The sequence below is a fragment of the Ornithorhynchus anatinus genome, chromosome 19 (genome assembly GCF_004115215.2).
Source record: "Ornithorhynchus anatinus isolate Pmale09 chromosome 19, mOrnAna1.pri.v4, whole genome shotgun sequence".
Lineage (NCBI taxonomy): Eukaryota > Metazoa > Chordata > Mammalia > Monotremata > Ornithorhynchidae > Ornithorhynchus > Ornithorhynchus anatinus.
The window spans coordinates 860,051-878,402 of record NC_041746.1 but is presented as its reverse complement, the minus strand read 5'-3'; the positions used below and the strand labels follow the sequence as shown (position 1 = coordinate 878,402).

At 60.2% G+C, this 18,352-nt stretch overlaps 2 protein-coding genes across 4 annotated transcripts in view; one reads left to right on the top strand and one right to left on the bottom strand.

Moving 5' to 3' along the window:
• The window catches only part of PCNX2 (pecanex 2), a 30,952-nt gene extending 23,235 nt beyond the window's left edge, over positions 1-7,717 (top strand). For 2 of the 3 annotated variants that reach the window (XM_029047595.2, XM_029047591.2), the window contains exons 25-33: positions 690-943; positions 1,349-1,582; positions 2,008-2,114; positions 2,226-2,370; positions 3,106-3,336; positions 4,307-4,581; positions 5,099-5,301; positions 5,988-6,436; positions 6,709-7,717. In XM_029047595.2, coding sequence (XP_028903428.1) covers positions 690-943; positions 1,349-1,582; positions 2,008-2,114; positions 2,226-2,370; positions 3,106-3,336; positions 4,307-4,581; positions 5,099-5,301; positions 5,988-6,436; positions 6,709-6,876 — 2,066 coding nt within the window. In that variant the 3' untranslated portion in view covers positions 6,877-7,717. The remainder of the gene's footprint in view (positions 1-689; positions 944-1,348; positions 1,583-2,007; positions 2,115-2,225; positions 2,371-3,105; positions 3,337-4,306; positions 4,582-5,098; positions 5,302-5,987; positions 6,437-6,708) is intronic. The other variant, XM_029047592.2, reaches the window with a different exon arrangement.
• A 653-nt stretch (positions 7,718-8,370) lies between these two features.
• NTPCR (nucleoside-triphosphatase, cancer-related) lies at positions 8,371-12,779 on the bottom strand. The gene is made up of 5 exons (XM_029046902.1): positions 12,695-12,779; positions 10,985-11,147; positions 9,933-10,029; positions 9,601-9,816; positions 8,371-8,859 (listed from the first exon to the last, which is right to left on the bottom strand). The coding sequence occupies exons 1-5, from the start codon at positions 12,726-12,728 to the stop codon at positions 8,791-8,793; spliced, it is 579 nt and encodes a 192-aa protein (XP_028902735.1). The 5' UTR covers positions 12,729-12,779; the 3' UTR covers positions 8,371-8,790.
• Between the last annotated feature and the right edge of the window lie 5,573 nt (positions 12,780-18,352).

Below are 18,352 nucleotides of genomic sequence, written 5' to 3'. Positions count from 1 at the left end.
TCCTCATCCTCCTCTCTTCTCCTTCCCCTTCCTTCCCTCCGGGATTGGCTGTGCCCCAGCTGATGTTACCGAGGAAGGGACTGACCGACCCCCTCTCCCCCGCCCCGAGGTGAAACGGCTTCCCCCCCAGGAGGTGCCGTGAGGTGGGAGTGATTCCTCTGCTGGCTTCCCCACGGATTAGAGCGGGAGCTCCTTGTGGACAGGCCCGCCCACTGGCCTTCCTTTATCCCTCCCCTGCGCTCGGCCAATACCGTAGCGGGGATGCCGTGTGGTACCCACCTAGCGAATGTACCGCCGTGGCGCAGTGGGTCGAGCACCGGCCCGGGAGTTAGAAGGTCGTGGGTTCTAATCCCGCATCTGTCTGCCGCGTGGCCTTGGGCAAGTCACTTCACTTCTGCACGCCACAGTTACCCCATCTGTAAAATGGGGACCGAGACTGTGAGCCCTATGTGGGATAAGGGACTGTGTCCAATCTGACCTGCTTGTATCCGCCCCAGCCTGGCGCACAGTAAGCGCTTAACAAGTACCATAATTATTCCCGATTATCACTCTGCCTCCCCACTCCTGCTTCCGCTGCCGTACCGCTCCCGTCGTCCGGCTCCGGTTACCGCCCCGTCCCCCCGCCGGCCGACCCCCGGGGGCGACGTGGTGCCTCCCCGGGCTCTTACCTCCGCCCTTCGCCCTCCAAGGCACCTACTGCCAGCAGCGGGAGGTGGAGGCCATCACGGAGGGCGACGAGGCGGACCAGGGGTGCTGCTGCTGCCGGCCGGGACACCTGCCTCACCTGCTGTCCTGCAACGCCGCCTTCAGCCTGCGTTGGCTCAGCTGGGAGGTGGCCCGCACGCAGTACGTGCTGCGGGGCTACAGCGTCTCCGACAGCAGCGCCGCCACCATGCTGCAGGTGTTCGACCTGCGACGGATCCTCGTCCGCTTCTACGTCCAGGTGCGGGCCCGGGGAGGGGGCCCGGATGGGGACCGCCGGGGGGCTCCCCCGGCCGACCCCGCTCCGTCCCAGAGAGCGCCGCCGGCAGCCCACGGGGAGATGTGTCCGGAAACGGACAGGCGGGGAAACCGAGTCCCACGATGCCCGGTATCCAGAGCGACCGGACCCACTCCCAACTCCGGGCCCGTGGGGCTCCCGGGACGGATCTCCCCTGGCACGCTTCTTGACTAACTAGGAATCGAGCCGGTCGGCCAACCCAACGGACAACGGGCCTCCAGGACTCCCCCGTCCCCGCGCCCGGTCCCGCCTGGACCCCTCCCCCCCCCCCACGCGAGGCTTCCGCCATCCGGCCGGGCCCGGAGGGGCGCCGATGCCTGCTCACGCGGTGCGGCCCTCTCTCGGCAGAGCATGATCTACTTCGTGGTGAGCTCGCCGAAGCTGGCCCTGTGGATTCACGACGAGTCCCTCCTCAAGCCGCTGCAGCCGTACGCCAAGTGGCACCACATCGAGCGGGACCCGGCCCTGTTCAGCCTCCACGTCGACGACGACTTCGTGCCCTGCCTCCAGGGCATCACCCGGGCCAGCTTCTGCACCGCCTACCTGCAGTGGATCCAGTTCTGCGCCCAGAAGCGGCAGGAGGTGCGCCCGTGCGCGAGCACCCGCGCTCTTTCCCCCGAGCCAAGCTGGCCCTCCAATTTAATGAAGGATGCTCTCCCTGATTTTTCCGTCCGCCATTTCCACCCCTCCCAGCACTCAGCACACCCCGGGGGCGACCAGCCTAATGGGTCCTAATCCCCGCTCCGGCCGCTCGTCCGCTCTGTGGCCTTAGGCGAGTCGCTTCGCTTCCCTGTGCCTCAGTTACCTCATCTGGAAAATGGGGGTGGAGAATGTGAGCCCCATACGGGACAGGGACTGTGTCCAACCTGATAAAGTTGGACCTACTCCAGGGCTTACAACATTGCTTGGCACATAGTTAAGGGCATAAGGAATTCCATTTAAAAGAAAAGGTGAATAAGTATTTGGTGGCCGGCAGGCAGGACTAATGCCCTTCTCCTCTTGACCAGCAGCGCCTGGACAGCGATGAAGACTCCCCACTGGTCACGCTGTGCTTTGCCCTGTGCATCATGGGAAGGAGGACGCTGGGGGTGGCCGCCCACAACATGGCCGTCAGGTATCCGATGCCGCCGAGGGGTCGGACCCCGGGGTCCCGGGGGTGGGGCCGGGGGTCTGCCCCCCCCCCCCCCCCGCGCCAGTGACGCCGAACCCGGCCCGTCTTCCGCAGCCTCGATTCTTTCCTGTTCGGCCTCCACACGCTGTTCAAGGGCGACTTCCGCGTGGCGGTGAGGGACGAGTGGGTGTTCGCCGACATGGACCTGCTGCACAGAGTGGTCGCTCCGGCCGTCAGAATGTCTCTGAAGCTTCACCAGGTGCGTTCCGCTTCCTCCCGACATCCCTCGGTCTGCCCGCCCAACTGCTGCCCCCGCCCGCTCCATCCATCCACTCATCCAGCCATTTAACCATCCGTCTATCCGTCGACTCCCCCGCCAACCCATATGTCTATCGGTCCATCCCACCGTTCGCTCATTCATCATTCGGTCGTATTTGTTGAGCGCTTACTGTAACGAGCCCTCGGGAGGGGATAACGCAACAACAGACACATTCCCTGCCCACGACGGACTCACTCCCAGTCAGCCTTCGGTATTTACGGAGCGTCGGTCTGGGCGGCTTCTGTGTGCGGAGTGGTGTATCGAGCCCTTTCGGAGAGAACGGTGATGATGATGGGATCTCTTGAGCGCTCAGCATGCTCCGAGCACTGGGCTGAGAGTTAGGGTGGATCCGAGACCGTGGAGCAGGAGGAAGAGCAAGGTTCTACCTGATTTGGGCAAGACTAGGGTAGGATGGAACGGAAAGAGAGGTAGGCGAGAAAATACACATGCGCACACACACCCGCACACCCTCACCCGCCTGCTGTGGTGGCGTAAACACACAGTGGGATGGGACAGCTGTTGGAACAGTAATAATGATATTTGTTAAGCGCTACGTGCCAAGCACTGTTCTAACACTAGGAGCCGTTGGGAATTCTCCTGGCGGGTTGGGGGGGCACGGTGCCGTGGGGAGGGGGCGTCCAGGGGGTCACGCCCACCTCCCCGCCCCGGCTCCAGGACCAGTTTGCCTGCCCAGACGAGTACGAGGACCCTGCGGTCCTGTTCGAGGCGATGGGTGCCTTCGAGAGCACGGTGGTCGTCTGCCACGAGGGCGACCCGGGCTGGCGCCGCGCCGTGCTGGCCGGACGCGAGGAGCTGCTCACCCTCAGGCGCGTGGTGGACGAGGGGGCCGACGACTACAAGGTCATCAGGCTCCGGCGCGCCTACCTGACCTTTAAGGTCATCAAGGTACGGCCCCGGCCCCCGGGAACCGTCGGGCCCGCGACTGCCCTCGGAGGCAGGGGAGGCGGAGGGGCGCGCGCTGGGGACGGTGCCCAGCCGGTCGGGTCAAGAGCGGGAGGGGTCACATCCAAGGTGGATCACGTCCATGGGGTCCTACGGGGGTTCGCCTCCGGAGGAGGGGAAAGGATCTCCTTCTATAGACCCCGGCGCCTAGCATAAAGTGTGCTTCGTAAGTACCACGGTCATCGTTGCCACCATCGTAATTATGATGAGGATGATGGTGACCTCCAGAGAAGGACGGTGTGAACCGGTAGCCTGGCCCCTTGACCTCACGATCCTTAATTCACCGGTATGCTGTCGATGGCCCAGTCAGTCCACGCCCAGGTGCCGGAGGTATACACGAGATCATCGGATAGGACACGATCACCGGCCGTCCCGGGGTTCACGGTGGTCTAAATCGGTGGGAGAGCGGGGACTCGGCCCCATTTTACACGTGAGGAAATGGAGGCCGGGAGGGGTTGCCTGAGGTCACCCAGCAGACCAGGGACAGAGCTGGCACTCTGAACCCGGGGCTCCCGACTCCCGGCTCTGCCCTCTTTCCCCCTGGGCCTCGCTCCCTTTTCGACGCCTCCCCTGAATCTCTCTGCAGTGAATCCCCTTTGCCCTCAGTCCCTGGGGGTCCCTGGGGATCCCTATGAGTCTCTGGAGCCTCTGGGCTTCCAGATGGTTCAAGCACGTGAGTCAATCAGTGATATGTACTGAGCACTTACTCTGAGCGGAGCACTGTACCAAGCACTTGGGAGAGTACAACAGAACATTATAAATCCCTGCCTGTCGTCCAATCAGAGCCAAGAGTCCCCTTGCCTGAGGAAGAAAGCCGTGCCCCCTCTGTGTGCTTCTTTCTTCCTCGTCCCCGCCGCCCCTTGCCCTCCCTGCCCCCCACCCCCTGCGCCTCCTCGGCCCCCACGGGCGGCAGGTGAACCGGGAGTGCGTCCGGGGCCTGTGGGCCGGGCAGCAGCAGGAGCTCATCTTCCTGCGGAACCGCAACCCGGAGCGCGGCAGCATCCAGAACCACCGGCAGGTCCTGCGCAACCTCATCAACTCGTCCTGCGACCAGCCGCTGGGCTACCCCGTCTACGTGTCCCCGCTCATCACCTCCTTCCTGGGCAGCCACGACCAGCTGGGGCGCGTCTGGGGCGGGCCGGCCGGCTTGAGCCGCCTCGGGGCCTGGCTCCGCGTCCGCTGGCGCAGGTGGGTTCCCCGACGGCGACCCCGTGGTGCCCCTGGGGCACCCCCGCAGCTGCGGCCCGGGGCCCCGCCGGGATCCCCTTCCCCACCCCCAGCCGGCCACCCCTTTTCCCCCACCGGAAACCGAGTCACAACCGCGCCCCAAGCTTGTGGTCAGGGTCCAGTCAGTCGATCGTAGTTACTGAGCACTGTGTGCAGAGCACCGTATTAAGCACTTCCCTGCCCACAAGCTTACAGTCTAGAGGGGGAGATGGACATTAATATAAGTAAATTAGAGCTATGTACGTAAGTATGAACGTATGTACAGGTGGATCCCGTAAGGTCTCAGAGCCGGGCTCCAGCTCACGCGACAAAAGTATCCCAGTGTCGGGTGCCTGCTGCGAGTGCGACTGCACCGCGGACGCGCGCTGCATGCAGGTGCCCACACTATGCAGAGCTCTGTGCTGGGTGTCCACTATGTGCGGGGTTGTGCCCTGGGCACCCGCCGCGTGCAGAAAGCTGTGTTGATTATGCCCCACAGGATGCAGAAGGACTGCCACGCCGGGCATCGTGGCAGCGGGCATATCGAAGAGGGGGATGGCAGCAGGGGCGGCGGGGCCAGGGGGACGTCGGGCAGCAGCGAGTACAGCTCCGGCAGCACCAGCAGGCACGGCAGCGCCGAGCAGCCCCGAAAGGCCAGCTCTCCGTGGCAGGCGGCGGCCCGGGACGGTCCCCGGCACGCAGGTGGGTGTGGAAAGAGGGAGCCCGGGCGAGGGGTCCCTCGTCCGGCACCCCGGGACCCTCGTCTGGTCTCGGGCCAACTGGGCACAGCTGCTTCGGCGGGGGGCGCGGGGAGAGACGCGAGCCCCGTCCGCACGGGACCACGGGGCAGCGAATCAGGCTTCCTCACCCTCCTCCCCATATATGTATTGAGCGCCTCCCATTCATTCATTCAGTCATATTTATTAAGCACTTACTGCGGCCAGAGCACCGCAGTGAACGCTCGGGAGAGTGACGCGACAATCAACAGACACATTCCTTGGCCACGGAGAGCTGGGTCTAGAGGGAGAGGCAGCCGGGAATATAAATAAATAAATTACAGATAGGACGTAAGTGCTGCAGGGCCGGGAGGGGGGAAGAAAGCAGGGAGAGGGGGAAGAGGAAAGGAGGGCTTTAGTCGGGGAGAGGCCTCTTGGAGGAGAGGTGCTCGCAATAAGACTCCGAACGGGGAGTCACTGCCATCCTCCCGAGTGTAGGGTGCTGTACTGAGTACCCCCGGGGGCCCGGCCCTTCGCCCTCAGCGGGCGCTCAGTAACTCCCACCGACAGAACAAGCGATTTCGGGGCCGATCCCTGCCCGTGCCGACCGACGGCGGTTCCGCGGCGGCCCCCGCCGCCGCCGGCCCTGAGAGTCCCCGTCCCCTCTCCCAGGCAGGAAGAAGGGCAGGAGCCGACCGGTCCAGGCCGGGCCGGGCCAGCGTCCGGCCCCGCCCGGCCTCTCCGGACCCGCCCCGGGGGGCCAGCAGTCCGTCCTGCAGACGTCCACCTCGGCCCAGGAGATGGCCCGGCGGCCGTCCGGCAGCCGGCAGTCCTGGTGCAGCTCGGCCGCCTCCCTGCAATCCCAGCCCGCGGCCCCCGGGGCCCCGCTGCCCCCCGCGGCCCCCGGCCCGGCCCGCGGGAGGGCGGGCGGCCCACCGGCCTCCAGCCTCGGCTCCTCCTCCACCAGCTCCACCCTCAGCCTTCTCTTTGGCAAGAGGAGCCTGTCCAGCGTCCTGGTCATCTCGGGACTCTCGGCCGCCGACGGCGGCAACACCAGCGACACGCTGTCCTCCAGCAGCGTCAACATCGCCGCCGGACCCTCCGCCCGGGCCGCCGCTCAGGTGAGGGCACGCGGGCCGGCCGGCCCACCTGCCGCGGGAGGGGAAGGGGAGCCGACCCGGGGCCTAGAACGCAGACCCTGCTGATTCCCAGGCCTGTGCTCTAGCCACTAGGCCACGCTGCTCCCTACCCCTCTGCCAATCCCCGGTGTCCCGGACCGGCAGCGGGAAGCAACGGCTCGCGGGTTTTCCGCCCGGTACCGACCAAGACCGTGGCCGCCGGGGTTTCCCTCTCCGGGCACGTCCCGCTAAACGCGCCTCCCCTTCTTCGGCAGCAATTGTCCGACGTGACGGACGGCTCCGAGCCGGCGCGGCCGGCAGCCCGGGTCCCGGGAGCGGGTCCGGCCGCCGGCGGCCAGGGCGGGCTGTGTCGGAGGGCCAGTCAGGAGGACGTCGAGCTGGACGACACGGGCTCCCTGCCCAGCCTGTCAGAAGAGCAATAGCACCTCCCACCCCCTGCCTCCGGTGCTCTGGCCCTCCTCCGGCCCTGGCCCTGAGAGGGGACCACCCCCACCCAATACACACGCACATACACACAGGCACCAGACCCACCCCGAGCCCTGGACACGCCTCACCCCCCCGAGCCAGGGGACGCCTCACATGTCCGAATGGGGGCCGGGACGGGGAGTCGGGGAGGGGTGGATGCGAGGACGGCCTCCGCCCAAGGGCCCCGACGCCGCGCCTCAGCCTCCCGGAAACTCCTCCCCTGTGGGACTCCCCCACCTCCGCCGCCCAGCCTGGCCGGGACAGAGACCAACCTGGAATTTCGGAGGTACCCGACGGGAGTTTTTCTTGGGAGTTTGGAATCGCAAACCAAAGCCATTGAGCATCCTCACGAGAGTGGAGTCGGCGCACGAGACCTCAGCTTCCTGAACCCCCCGCCTTCTCCCAGAGTCCCATCCCGCCCTACCCCGTGCCAGCGGCCGCATCGCTTGGGTAAGCGTGGTGCACGTGTCCCCGGGAAGGTCCCAGGGCCGGGGCGGGATCGGACCGCCCGCTCCGCCCGCCCCCACCGCCCGCCGTTCCCCAGGATGCGTGTCCTCGCCCTCCCTCCCTGCTCTGGGCCTCGTCTCATCTCCGGGAAAGCCCGGGATCCCCTGGGGCGCCACCCTGGCTCAGCTGCACGAGGAGGCTGGTGCCTGACCGGCCCTCGGGACGTCGTCGCCTCGACCCCGAACACCCGGTCCCCATCCAGGCCGGGAGGGTTCACGTAGCACCCCAACCCCGCCACCTCTCCTTCCACCCCTCCCCAGGTCTTCTAATAAAACCGTTCCCAGTGGGGCATCCCGTGTGCAGCCGTGTATCCAACCACGCGTGGGGGGCTCGGGTTCCCGCAGCAGGGCGGACGCCCGGCTTCGACCAGGTGGTCTCGGCCGGAGAGGTCCGACCGAGTTCCCGGCTCGACGGAACTAGGGGGCGAGGGGAGAGAGGAGTGGAGTGGCCGGAGGCGGGTGGGTCGCTGGGCACCATTAGACATCTGGTGTCGGGACCGTTCGTCTCCCTCATTCGACGGGAAGCTTCTGGAGGGCAGCAACTGAGACTCTTTCTTTCCCCGCGTGTTCCCAAGGGCCTAACGGAGCGCTCCGAACACATTCGGTCAGCCGATCGTACTTATTGAGAACTTACTCTACGTACAGCCCTGGACCGAGCACTTGGGAGAGAACGATATAACAGACACATCCCCTGCTCACAACAGCAGTCCTGCGCTCTGCACACAGCAGGGGCCCAGCACAGCACTCTGCACACGGTGGGGCACTATACACACTAGTTATCCGGTCCAGAGGTCTGCACACAACAGAGACCCCCGTGAGGCTGACGATAAAGCATGGCGTGGCATTTGTGGCCCCTGCGCCCGCGCCCCCCCCCCGGCAATGTCCCTTTCCCTGACCCCCATCTGAGAAGGGACCCAGCAGAGCACAAAAGAGCGCGTCTACACCTGTGGTGCAAGTGTCCGTGTTTATTGTGACAGCCTGTGAGCGGCAGACGGGAAGGGGAGGGGGGACCGGACCCACGACGAGTGCCGGGGCAGCCTCGCCAACGCCCCCCGGCCGCTGCCAGAGCGGTGCCAGGATCGGAAGGATGGCCCGGCGCACCCCGCCGGTCCTCCCCATTCCCACCAATGTGCCATCTCCCCAGATCCCCGCCCGCCTCCAGTGAGACGGAAGCCCCCGGCCCCGACCCAACCCTCCCTCTGCGTGGGCCCCGCCAGCGGGCAGCAGAGCCGACACCCTGATCGGCACAGTGGGCCGGCCTGGGCTCTGCCCAGCTCGGCCTTGGGAGGTCTTTGGCGGGGGCCGCCTGCCCGCCCTCCTCTCCCCCGACTTCACCTGCGGGGGAGCTTTGGGAGCGGGGAGAGGTCAGTCCCTGCAGCCCCGCACGGCCGCCACGATGTCGTCCAAAATCTGGTCTCGGTTCTCCTTGGTGACCTGAGGCAGAGGGCTCACCTTGAGGCTGTGACCTCGGGGCAGACGTCCAGCTTGATCTCCACACGGGAGCATCTAGTTCTGGTGCTGTCTGGACGCTTACTCGACCCCAGGCGCTGTGCAGAGCGCTGGGTTGGACACGGGATAATCAGCTGGGACACAGGCAGGGAGAGCTGGGATCTTAGCCCCCTTTTGCAGGCGAGGAAGGAGAGGCCCAGCAGGGGAAAGGGGCTCACCTGGAGAACCCAGAAGGGCAGGGACCGGGCCCCTCTGCCAGGCCCAGCTGCCTTTCTCTGGCGCGTGGCACCAGTTCTCCGGCATCCAGCCTCAGGAAAGTTGGGCCGGGGGGGGGGGAGGGGGCCCTAAGGTGAAGCAGCATGGCCTAGTGGATAGAGCCCGGGCCTGGGAGTCGGAAGGACCTGCGTTCTAATCCCGGCTCTGCCACTTGTCTCCTGTGTAACCTTGGGCAAGTCATTTCTCTGGGCCTCAGCTGCCTCATCTGTAAAATGGGGATTAATTCTGTGAACCCAGGTGGGACGGGGATTGTGTCCAATCTGATCTCGTATCTACTGCTTGGCACATAGTGTTTTACAAGCCCCATAATCATCATCAGTAGGGTGCGGGGCTGGAGGCGTCCGCCCTGAAAGCCCCCTCTAAGCCCAGTTCGAGCTGCATCCCAAGAGCATCCCGGCCGCGCTTCCCAGCGCACCTCCCCGTCTCGCCCAGCAACCCCCGGCTCCTTACCACGAAGAGCGTCACATCCCGGCGGGCGCGGATCTCCTCCACGAGCCCCAGCGGCCGGCCCTTGGGCAGCGGGATGGAGCCGAGAATCACGAGCCGCGGGGCCGACAGGACGCGGCGGACGCTCTGGACGAAGGCCTCGCTGCACAGCTCCATCTTGCCAACCTCGTCGACGACACACACCTTCTTCCCCACGGTGCCGCTGTCGCCGGCGGCCACCTAGGGCGAGGTCCGGGGAGGGGAGGCTTTCACCCGAGCTGCCGGCTCGGCCAGACATCCCCCCCCCGCCCACGTCCCACCCCCATCGGCGCCGTGCCCGCCGTGCCGGGACTCACAGGGCTCAGCGTGGGAAGAGCCAGCCGCTCCAACGAAGCCACGTCCACCACATACTGCCCCACCCGGGGGGCCCGGCTTCCTGGGGAGAGGTCCGAGCTGCGGGTGGAGACGCGGGGAGACCGTGGGGAGACCGGGGGAGAGCAGGGGAGCCGGGGGCTCCCATCCAAGCTCCCTCCTCCCACTACACCCACCATCCTCCCACTGAGCTGAGGGACCTGGTCAAGTGTCCAGACCTGGCCCCGGGGGCAGTGGCCTTTGCTTTTCTGTTCCGGTTATTTGCTAGGAAGTATTTTTTGGGCGCCTGTGTGTGCAGAGCATTGCGCCGGGGGCCTTCTGTTTGCAGGGCTCTATGCTGGGTACATGCTGAGCGCTGAGATGCGTCTGCTGAATGCAGAGCACTGTGGTCCTTGTTAAGCACCTACTATGTGCCAAGCACTGTTCTGTGCACTGGTACAAGGTAATCAGGTTGTCCCACGTGGGGCTTAGTCTTAAATTCCCATTTTACAGATGAGGTATCTGAGGCCCAGAGAAATGACTTGCCCAAAGGCACACCGCAGACAAGCGGCGGAGCCGGGATTAGAACCCATGTCCTCTGACTCCCAAGCCCGTGTTCTTGCCATTAAGCCACACTCCTTCTCTAGTTATAGATATTATAAATAGATGTAGAATTATATATAGAAAATTATAAATACATATATACATAAGTGCTGAGGGGCGGGGAGAGGGGGGAAGAGCAAAGGAAGCGAGTGGTGGTGATGGGGAAGGGGGGAGGGGCTGAGCACTGTACTAAGCGCTTAGGACAGGACAATAGAAGAACTAGCAGACACATCCCCTGGCCACAGCGAGCGTACTGCTTTAATAAACTCTATTACTACTACCCAAAATATATTTTAATGTCCGTCTCCCACTCTAGACTGTACCCTCCTTGTGGATAGGGCCTGATCTACCGATTCTGTTGCAATGTGCTCTCCCAAGCGCTCAGTACACGGTAAGCGCTCAGTAAATTCCACGGATTGAGTGGGGTGCATCCCCCCGCGCCAGGACCCCTTACCTGACTCTGGACAAGGGCCCACGCAGTCCTGACAGGGTGACCACGTCAAAGCCGACCCTCCTCCCGGCTCGGCGCACTTCCTCCGTGTAGAACCCGTCCGCCGGCACCCCCGCCGCCTCCAGCGCTCCCACTGCTTTCCGGACCAGCGTCGTCTTCCCGACTCCTGCAACCGACCGGGCAGGGGTCACTGGCAACGTGGACCTCGGTCGGCCCGGGCGGGCTCCCCGGGGCTGGGCTTAGTGGAAAGAGCCCGGGCTTGGGAGTCAGAGGTCATGGGTTCGAATCCCGGCTCCGCCGCTTGTCAGCTGTGTGACTGTGGGCGAGTCACTTGTCTTTGCCTCAGTCACCTCGTCTGTAAAATGGGGACTGAGACTGTGAGCCCCACGGGGGACAACCTGGTATCTATCCCAGCGCTTAGAACAGTGCTTGGAACATAGTAAACGCTTAACGAATACCACCATTATCATCATTATTATTCCTATCATCGAGCCATCCGAGCGGCACGTGACGCCCGGACCTGACGATGACTCTCCCCCTCTTTGAAGCCTTATTGAAGGCCCACCTCCTCCAAGAGGCCTTCCCTGACTAAGCCCTCATTTCCTCTTCTCCCGCTCCCTTCTGCATCTCCCTGACTTGCTCCCTTCCTAGCCCCCCCCCCACCTCCCAGCCCCACGGCACTTGTGTACATCTCCGTCACTTATTTATAGTAACGCTCGCTAATTACAACTGACACCTCAAATGTCCCACATCCAACACAGATCATGGTGGAGGGGCTGGGGGCGGGTGTGGGGTAGCTGGGGGTGGGCGGATCTGGGGGTGGGGTGTCCAGGGGTGGGTGTGGGGCATCCAGGGGCAGTTGTGGGGTCTCTGGGGTGTCCAGGGGTGGGTGTGGGGTGTCCAGGGGCGGATGTGTGGGGTCTCTGGGGTGTCCAGGGTCGTGTGTGGGGTGTCCAGGGGAGGCTGTGGGGTGACGAGGGGTGGCTGTGGGGTGACCAGGGGCGGGTGTGGGGTGGCTGGGGTGTCCAGGGGCGGGTGTGGGGTGTCCAGGGGCAGATATGGGGTCTCTGGGATGTCCAGGGGCGGGAGTGGGGCGTCCAGGGGTGGGAGTGGGGCGTCCAGGGGCGGGTGTGGGGTGGCTGGGGTGTCCAGGAGTAGGTGTGGGGTGTCCAGGGTGGGTGTGGGGCGTCCAGGGGCAGATATGGGGTCCCTGGGATGTCCAGGGGCGGGAGTGGGGCGTCCAGGGGCGGCTGTGGGGTGACAGGGGTGGCTGTGGGGTGTCCAGGGGTCTCTGGGGTGTCCAGGGGCGTGTGGGGGGTGACCAGGGTCGTGCGTGGGGCATCCAGGGGCAGATGTGGGGTCTCTGGGGTGTCCAGGGGCCGGGGTGCCCAGGGGAGGCTGTGGGGTGACGAGAGGAGGTGGCTGTGGAGTGTCCAGGGGTCTCTGGGGGGTCCAGGGGCGTCTGTGGGGTATCCAAGGTGGGTGTGTGGTGTCCAGGGAGGTACGGGGGTGTCTGCGGGGTCCAGGGGCGGGAGTGTGGCGAGCAGGGCCGTGGGGGGGGGGGGGGTGGAGGGGTGGCTGTGGGGTGTCGAGGGGCGGGCGTGGGGGCGTCTGTGGCGTCGAGGGGTGTCTGTGGGGGGGTCTGCGGCGCCCAGGGTGGTGCGTCGGAGGCTCCTGCGGCGGTTCCCGGGCGGGGGGGGGAGGGGAGGGTACCTGGGGATCCTGTGAGGAAAACGTGAGGCGCCATGGCCGCCACCGCCGCCGCCGCCTCGCGCCCTCACCGGAAGTGCCCGCCCACCCCCCGCGCATGCGCCACAGCGGGCCCGGGCGGCCGGGGGAGGGGGTGAAGACCATTCATTCATTCATTCATTCATTCATTCATTCATTCATTCATTCATTCATTCATCCGTCCATCTGTTCGTTCATTCATTCATCCATCCATTCATCCATCCATCCATCCATCCATCCATCCATCCATCCATCCATCCATCCATCCATCCATCCATCCATCCATCCGTTCGTCCATCCGTTCATTCATTCATCCATCCATTCATTCATTCATCCAGTCATTCATCCATCCATTCATCCATCCATCCATCCATCCATCCATCCGTCCATCCATCCGTCCATCCGTTCGTCCATCCGTTCGTCCATCCGTTCATTCATTCATCCATCCATTCATTCATTCATCCATCCATTCGTCCATCTGTTCGTCCATCCGTTCATTCATTCACTCATCCATTCATTCATCCATCCATTCATTCATCCATCCATCCATCCATTCATTCATCCATCCATCCATCCATCCATCCATCCATTCATTCATTCATCCATCCATTCGTCCATCCGTTCATTAATTCATTCATTCATCCAGTCATTCATCCATCCATTCATTCATCCATCCATCCATCCATCCATCCATCCATCCATCCATCCATCCATCCATTCGTCCATCCGTTCGTCCATCCGTTCATTCATTCATTCATTCATTCATTCATCCATCCATTCGTCCATCCGTTCATTCATTCATTCATCCATTCATTCATTCATCCATCCATTCGTCCATCTGTTCGTCCATCCGTTCATTTATTCATTCACTCATCCATTCATTCATCCATTCATCCATCCATCCATTCATTCAATTCATTCAATAGTATTTATTGAGCGCTTACTATGTGCAGAGCACTGTACTAAGCGCTTGGAATGAACATGTCGGCAACAGATAGAGACAGTCCCTGCCATTTGACCGGCTTACAGTCTAATCGGGGGAGACAGACAGACAAGAACAATGGCAATAAAACAAGAACAATGGCAATAAAACAAGAACAATCCATCCGTCCGTCCATCCATCCATCCATCCATCCATCCATCCATCCATCCATCCATCCAGCCATCCATCCATTCATCCATCCATTCATTCATCCATCCATTCATTCATCCATCCATCCATCCATCCATTCATTCATCCATCCATCCATCCATTCATCCATCCATTCATTCATTCATTAGGATTGATTGAGCGCTGACTATGTGCAGAGCACTGGACTAAGCGCTTGGAATGGACAATTCGGCAACAGATAGAGACCATCCCCCCCACTGACGGGCTCACAGTCTAATCGGGGGAGACGGAGGGACAAAAACAATAGCAATCAAGAGAATGAAGGGGATGGACACCTCATTAACAATAAAATAGGGTGATAAAAATCTATCCAAATGAGCAGAGTGCTGAGGGGAGGGGGAGGGAGAGGGGGAGGAGCAGAGGGAAAGGGGGTTTAGCTGAGGGGGGGTGAAGGGGGAGCAGAGAGAGAGCAGAGGGAAAAGGGGAAGCTCAGCCTGGGAAGGCCTCTTGGAGGAGGTGAGCTCAGCGGAGAGCTTCCCCGCAAGGCCTCAAGGCGCCCGATCGATCATTCAATCGATTTATTCATAATAATAATAATTATGGCATTTGTTAGGCGCTTACCATGTGCCAGGCACTCTCCTCATAAGCGCTTACTGTTGATCCCTTCGTTCCATCGGATTTATTGAACGCCTACTGTGTGCACTTTGCTATTGTTTTAATGAGATGTTCATCCCCTCGATTCTGTTTATTGCTATTGTTCTTGTCTGTCCATCTCCCCCGATTTGACTGTAAGCCCGTCAAAGGGCAGGGACTGTATTACCGATTTTTACATCCCAAGCGCTTAGTACAGTGCTCTGCACATAGTAAGTGCTCGATAAATACTATTGAATGATTGTGCAGAGCACTGGACGAAGCACTTGGGAAAAGAGACAATCCCCTACCCAACTATGGGCATTCATTCATTTCATCGTATTTATTGAACACCTGCTGGGTGCAGAGCAGGGGACTAAGCGCTTGGGAAAGCACACTACAGAAGTAAAGAGAGAGGATCCCTGCCCACATCGAGCTCACAGTCTAGGACTGGGGGAGACAGACATCAATACAAATAAATAAAATGACTGATATATACGTAACGCTCCCTTCCAGCCAGTTTCAGCCACTTTTTCCTATGCCTTGGGTTCCTAAGCACTCAGCACAGCCCTCTGCCCTCTAGACTGTAAGCTCGTTGTGGGCACGGATTGTGTCTATTTACTGTTATTATTATTATTATTGTTAATAATGGTGTTTGCTAAGCACTTACCATTTGCCAAGTACTGTTCTAAGTGCTGGAATAGATACAATAGGCCTCATTTTACAGTTGAGGCCACTGAGGCACAGGGAAGTTAAGTGACTTGCCCAAAGTCACACAGCTGATAAGTGGCGGAGTCGGGATTAGAACCCACGACCATTTGATTCCCAAGCCTGGGCTCTTTCCACTAAGCCACGCTTCCTAAGCACTTACTACATGCCCAGCACTGCTCTAAGCACTGGGATAGATACAAGGTAATCAGGTTGTCCCACGGGGAGCTCACAGTCTTCATCCCCATTTTACAGATGAGGTCTCTGAGGCACTGAGAAGTGAAGTTAATTGCTCAAGGTCACACAGCACACAAGTGGCAGAGCCAGGACTAGAACCCATGACCTTCTGACTCCCAGGCCCATGCTCTAGCCACTACACCATGCTGCTTCAGTGCTCTGCCCGCAGTAGGTATCCAGCACAGTGCTCCGCATGCCGTGTTTGCCCAGTACATATGCAATATACAGTAGGTGCCCAGTACAGCTCTCTCTCCACAGGAAGTACCCTATGCAGTGCTCTCCACATAGTAGGTGCCCAGTACAACCTCTGCCTATAATAGTTGCCCAGCACAGAATTCTGCACAAAATGGGCATCTCACGAGAGCTGCTTGATAGGCACCGTTTGGATCGTCTCTGTTGCCGAATTCTACTTTCCAAGCGCTTAGTACAGTGCTCTGCACACAGTAAGCACTCAAGAAATACGACTGAATGAATATTACTTGTCCAACATACACTTTTCGGGCTTTCCCTTTCCCTAATTAAGCTTTGACTTCCCCTTCCAATCAATCAGTCGTATTTATCGGGTGCTTACGGTATGCGGTAATGTAGCGTTTGCTAATTCTGTAGTATCATAGTCTCCCAAGCGCTTAAGTCAGTGCTGTGCATATAGTAAGCGCTCAATAAATATGATTGATTGCAGAGCACTGCAGTAAGTACTTGGGAGAGTATAACTGAGTTGGTAGGCACTCCCTGCCCACGACGATCTTACAGTTTAGAGGGGAGACGGACATTAATATAAATAAATACATTACAGCTATGTACATAAGTGCTCTGGGGCTGAAGGAGGGATGATTAATGGGAGCAAATCAGGGCCACAGAGGAGGAGTGGGCAAAGAGGAAACGAGGGCTCAGTCAGGGAAGGCCTCTTGGAGGAGGCTTTGAAGGAGGGGGAGAGTTATTGTCTGTCGGATATGAAGAGGGAGGGCATTCCAGGCCAGAAGCAGGACACGGGCAAGAGGACGGCAGTGAAATAGACGAGATGGAGGAACAGTGAGTAGATCGGCATTAGGGGATTGAGGACTTTAAAGTACTCCGGCTGACACTTTCCCTGGAGGAGCCGGCTCAGACGCTAACTCCGCGGTGGAGAGGGAAGAAGGGAAACCCCGAGTGAGGTAAGTACTGCGTTGACCTGCCTGCAGTCAGAAAAGCGGAGGTTTTTTGAGTGCTGGATGAGCAGTCGAAGAATGCTGAACAAATCTGGACGGCAGACAATTTGGCAGCCGGAGAAGCTGGCTTCATACAATGATGGGTGCCCCCAATAAACCAGGATGCTGCTTTTTACCGTTGCCAGGTTTCGCGTCTGCTGTCATCAATTACAGAGAAGTAGAAAGTACGGAGATGTATTATCTAGAGGGGGTTGCCATGGGGGCAAGGGAGAGGAAAAATAACTGTGCAAAAGGGGGCCCATTCTACATCTTCTTTACTCCAACTAAAAGCCCCCTCTCCACAACCCCCTGGGCAGGACCAGGACCCAAAAGCTGACTTTCTGGGGCCCGGCCCCATAGTAGTCACAGTAGGAGTGTTTATTGAGTGCCTTCTGGATTCCATGCACTGTGATAAGCGCCTGGGAAAATGCAACAGGAAGGTGACCCATTCCAGGCCCACAAAGAGAAGCAGCTTGGCCTAGTGGATAGAGCAAGGCCTGGGAGTCAGAAGGACCCGGGTTCTAATCCCAGCTCCGCCACTTATCTGTTGGGTGACTTTAACTTCTCTTTGCCTCAGTTTCCTCATCTGTAAAATGGGGATTCAACACCGGTTCTCCCCCACCTTCGACTCTGAGCCCCATGTGGGACAGGGACTGTGTCCTACCCAATTATCTTGTATCTATCCCAGCACTTTGAACAGTGCCTGGCACAGAGTAAGTGCTTAACAAATATAATAATTATTACTACTATTCTTATTACTATTATTAATATTATTGTTACGTGAGACCAGCTATCCTGAATCAGCAAGCCTAGCAGGTACCTGGGGTCCAGCCCAACCAAGGGTCAACTCGTTGGCACACAGTAAAGCGTCTGGGCATGTTTTTCCGCACGGGACCGTCGCTGGCCGCAATGACCGCAGCCCAGTGCGGGTGCCGCCGGGGATGAAGAAAGACGCACAGAAAAACCGTAACCGATTACAAATAACAAAAAACTGCAAACGCTGAGAGCAAATTTTAAAATTCAGCAAATAAACATTGACTGAGGAGCAGGTTAGGCAAGAATTCAGGGATGAACAGGAGGATTTGTTAGGGGGTGGCGGGAAGGATCCTCTCCCCATCCCACAAACAATGTATGTTGCTGATGTAAAGAGGAAATCATTTGGGGCCGATATTTTGGAAATTACTCAGCATGACATTACAGCACAATAGGAGCACTATAAGAGCATTATAGGAGCACCAGAAAGAAATTAAGAAGGAAGGGAACGTGTGGGCAAAAGATAAGGAGAGAAACCCAAAGCAGCAAGAATTACCGGACTGTGAAATAGACTTTTGTGAAAGTTGGGGGAAGCCCAATCCCTGGAGATGCTCCAAATGGAAGGCCTAGAGCCTGCCAGAGTCCCTGGGGAGACCGGTCCTGCCCAGCAGAGGAAGTAGGGATGGGGGAAAGGAGAAGGAGAGCATTTAGGGATTGGATCTGGGCTTTCCCCACAATCTCCAGCACCCGCTGGGCCTCGGATCAGCTTCTGGGTTCCCAGGATGCAGACCCTGAGTGATGCCCCCTCGGCTGGACCCGAGGCGGAGAGACGACACCTGGCCGCCCACGCAGACAGCACGTTCCTCAGAGAAGGAACCCTGGCTATTCGGGAGGCCGGCCGAGAGCCGGCCGAGAGGATGGGCGGCCAGAGCCCGTGATGTTACAACCAGCTCGGCCCCAAGTGCCGTCCAGTCAGAGGCCTTCAGTAACTAGTACTATTGACTGGCTAACTGGCTGGCT

What these genes read in the sequence shown, in the direction of transcription:
- NTPCR (XM_029046902.1), bottom strand. Translation starts at nt 12,728, where the DNA reads ATGGCGCCTCACGTTTTCCTCACAGGATCCCCAG. An exon ending in TTTCCTCACAGGATCCCCAG is followed by an intron (nt 11,148 to 12,694) that starts GTACCCTCCCCT and finishes GGTCGGTTGCAG; the next exon opens with GAGTCGGGAAGACGACGCTG. An exon ending in GGGATGTGACGCTCTTCGTG is followed by an intron (nt 8,860 to 9,600) that starts GTAAGGAGCCGG and finishes CCTCTGCCTCAG; the next exon opens with GTCACCAAGGAGAACCGAGA.